The sequence below is a fragment of the Budorcas taxicolor genome, chromosome 7, assembly GCF_023091745.1.
Source record: "Budorcas taxicolor isolate Tak-1 chromosome 7, Takin1.1, whole genome shotgun sequence".
Lineage (NCBI taxonomy): Eukaryota > Metazoa > Chordata > Mammalia > Artiodactyla > Bovidae > Budorcas > Budorcas taxicolor.
The window spans coordinates 41,821,184-41,823,988 of record NC_068916.1 but is presented as its reverse complement, the minus strand read 5'-3'; the positions used below and the strand labels follow the sequence as shown (position 1 = coordinate 41,823,988).

General features: G+C 40.4%; 1 protein-coding gene across 1 annotated transcript; it reads right to left on the bottom strand.

Annotated features, from left to right (window-relative positions):
• Positions 1 to 466: 466 nt before the first annotated feature.
• LOC128050713 (olfactory receptor 2T27) lies at positions 467 to 1,408 on the bottom strand. Its single transcript, XM_052643049.1, has one exon. It carries the CDS (start codon positions 1,406 to 1,408, stop codon positions 467 to 469), a length of 942 nt encoding a protein of 313 aa, XP_052499009.1.
• Between the last annotated feature and the right edge of the window lie 1,397 nt (positions 1,409 to 2,805).

Below are 2,805 nucleotides of genomic sequence, written 5' to 3'. Positions count from 1 at the left end.
TAGTTACTAAAATAGCATTTGAATACAATCAAAATAATATTGGACATATTGATGTCTTTTCAGTAGTCAATTTGTATGATGTCTAAAAAGAAACTGTAATGAGAAGCTACAGGAATAGCAGAAGATTAGCATTTCTTTTGTCATGACTGATCATGGCTGGAAAAACATCTGTTCAGTGGGATGCAAAATTTGTCGAAAGCGTATGGGTGAAACCGTCTACTGAAACCCCTATTTTATTCCAGTTTCATTCAACACCATTTTGTAGAATCCTCTTATGTTTCAAAAGATGATGAAATCTTCAAAATGCTACTGTAGGCTTTCTAAATCCCAGGATGCCTCACAGTTGCTGGCATGTCGATGACTTGCTATTTCCAGGCAGACAATGTTTCAATCCAAAGATGACAATTAAGTCCTATATCCTCTTCTTCAAACCTCTAGCAGCAAATGCAGTTTCTTTGGAAGGTGGTTACCTTCCTGAGGATGAGCACCTTCCCAGAGCTTTCTGTAGGGCCCCTGTGACATCTTTGTTCCTGAGACTGTAAATAAGTGGGTTGAGCAAGGGAGTAAGGATAGTGTAGAAGGCAGACACAGCCTTGTCCTGCTCAGGAGTATGGTAAGAGTGAGGTAGCACATAGGTGTACATGGCAGCCCCATAAAAGAGACTGACAACTACCATGTGTGAGGAGCAAGTGGCCACTGCCTTTTTTCTCCCCTCCGCCTCGTTCATTCTGTAAACAGTAACGAGAATCCTTGTGTAAGAGGCTGAGATGACAGAGAAAGGAATGAGGAGCATCATAATGCAGCAGACATACATGGCTGTCTCATAGGCCGATGTATCTACACAGGAGAGCTTCAGAAGAGCAGGTACTTCACAGAAGAAGTGATTTATTTCCCGAGAAGCACAGAAAGGGAACTGCATGGTGACTGGTGTAAGTAAGAAGCCGTCTATGGACCCTCCCAGCCAGGCTGCCACCACAATCAACAAGCAGACTTTGCGGTTCATAAGGACAGGATAGCGCAGAGGATTGCAGATGGCAACATAGCGGTCATAGGACATGAGTCCTAGAAGGAAGAACTCAGCTCCTGCCAAGGTCAGATAGAGAAAGTGCTGGGCAGTGCATCCTGCAAAGGAAATGGCCCTTTGGTCTACCATTTGGTCAACCAGCATCTTGGGCACAATGGTGCAAATGTACAAGATATCCATGATGGAAAGCTGGCTGAGCAGGAAGTACATGGGAGTGTGGAGGCGGGAGTCCAGGTGGATGAGAATGATCATCATTGTGTTGCTGGCTATCGAGATGACAAATACCAAGACGATAAGGGCAAAGAGAAGCCAGGGGAAACGTGTGTTGCTGAACAAGCCCAAGAGGACAAAGTCAGCATACATGGAATAATTGCTCCACTCCATAATTCTGTGGGATACACAAATGAGAGATGGATGTAATAGGTAAAGCTGGACACACAAGGTAAACGTTGGGTTGCTTAAAGCCTGATGTGGCCACACAAAAATCAGGACAAATTAATAAAATCTCTTTGTGTTATAGCCCACTATTTCCAATACTTCCTGAGGTTGATTTCAATTATAGATTGCCTTAAGAAATTAGTTTTTACCTTTGGGACCTAGGTAGACCCACCATCATTCAAGAAGTTGAAAAACTTTCAATTTCTTGGAAAACCAGCCACAGAAAGCTTATGTCACACTATACCATCATTCATTCAAGGAAGATATTCTTAATTTACTATTACTTTTTGACTCTGAGGTCACAAGAAAACAATTTTACGTCAACTGGCTCAAGAATATTTATTTATTTACTTGTGCTCAAGCACAAACTTGCATTGAGATGGATATATATATAAAACAGATAAAAATGAGATTTCTGACAGTATAGTTCCTCCCATGGACACAGCAAATCTACAATCACATGTGGAATAAGTCCCTGTGAAAGAAACATAAAAATTAAAGGAACAATAACCAGAGCAAAGGGTAAAAATATAGCATCAGGATGGATAGTAGACACAGATATATGATCATACTAAAGGAAGAAACCATCACTCATCAGTGGCAGTCAACAATTGAGAAGGATCACAAAGGTGTGTTTATAGGACCCCTATATAGGACAGAAAAGCCCCCCAAGACACTTGATTTTAAAATAACCATGGGGAATACATCAAGGAAAGCTGTACAATTACAGCAAATGGAAAATCTCATCAAAGGCTTGCATGAAGACTTGACCCAAAAGCAGTCCCAAAACACCAGATTGATATGCACATAAACTTAATTACTAATCTTAAAGAATGTACTAGACAGGAACTATCTGGGATTCTACTGGGGAACTAAAACATCAGTGGGAGTCTTTTTTGTGATCTCAAACTCCCTTGCTAATACTGTTTTTGGCAAGCATTATTTTAGACATTTCCGTCTAACCTGCAGTCCCTAGTATGCATACCATACTGAGAGCCCCGTCTATCCATGACTCCCATCTGGACCTCACAGCCAACTGAGCAACAGACAAAACCTCAGTAAAAGACCTAATAAAGCAGAGATAAGAAGTCTACATGGTGAAGAATTAAAAGTATTCATGATAAAAATGTTCACCAAACTGAGGAGAAGAATGGATGAACAGAAGGCAGATTTCAACAAAGATATAGAGAATACTAAGCATAAGTTATAACTGAATTAAAAAAAAATTAGATTAGTCCAATAGGAGTTGGACTGTGTATAAGAACAAGTCAGGAAGCTGGAAAACAAAGTTATAGGATTCACCCGGAAGGAGCAGCAAAACTGAAAAATAAATAAAAAGTGGA

Coding starts and splice junctions, on each gene's coding strand:
- LOC128050713 (XM_052643049.1), bottom strand. CDS start 1,408: ATGGAGTGGAGCAATTATTCCATGTATGCTGACTTTGTCCTCTTGGGC.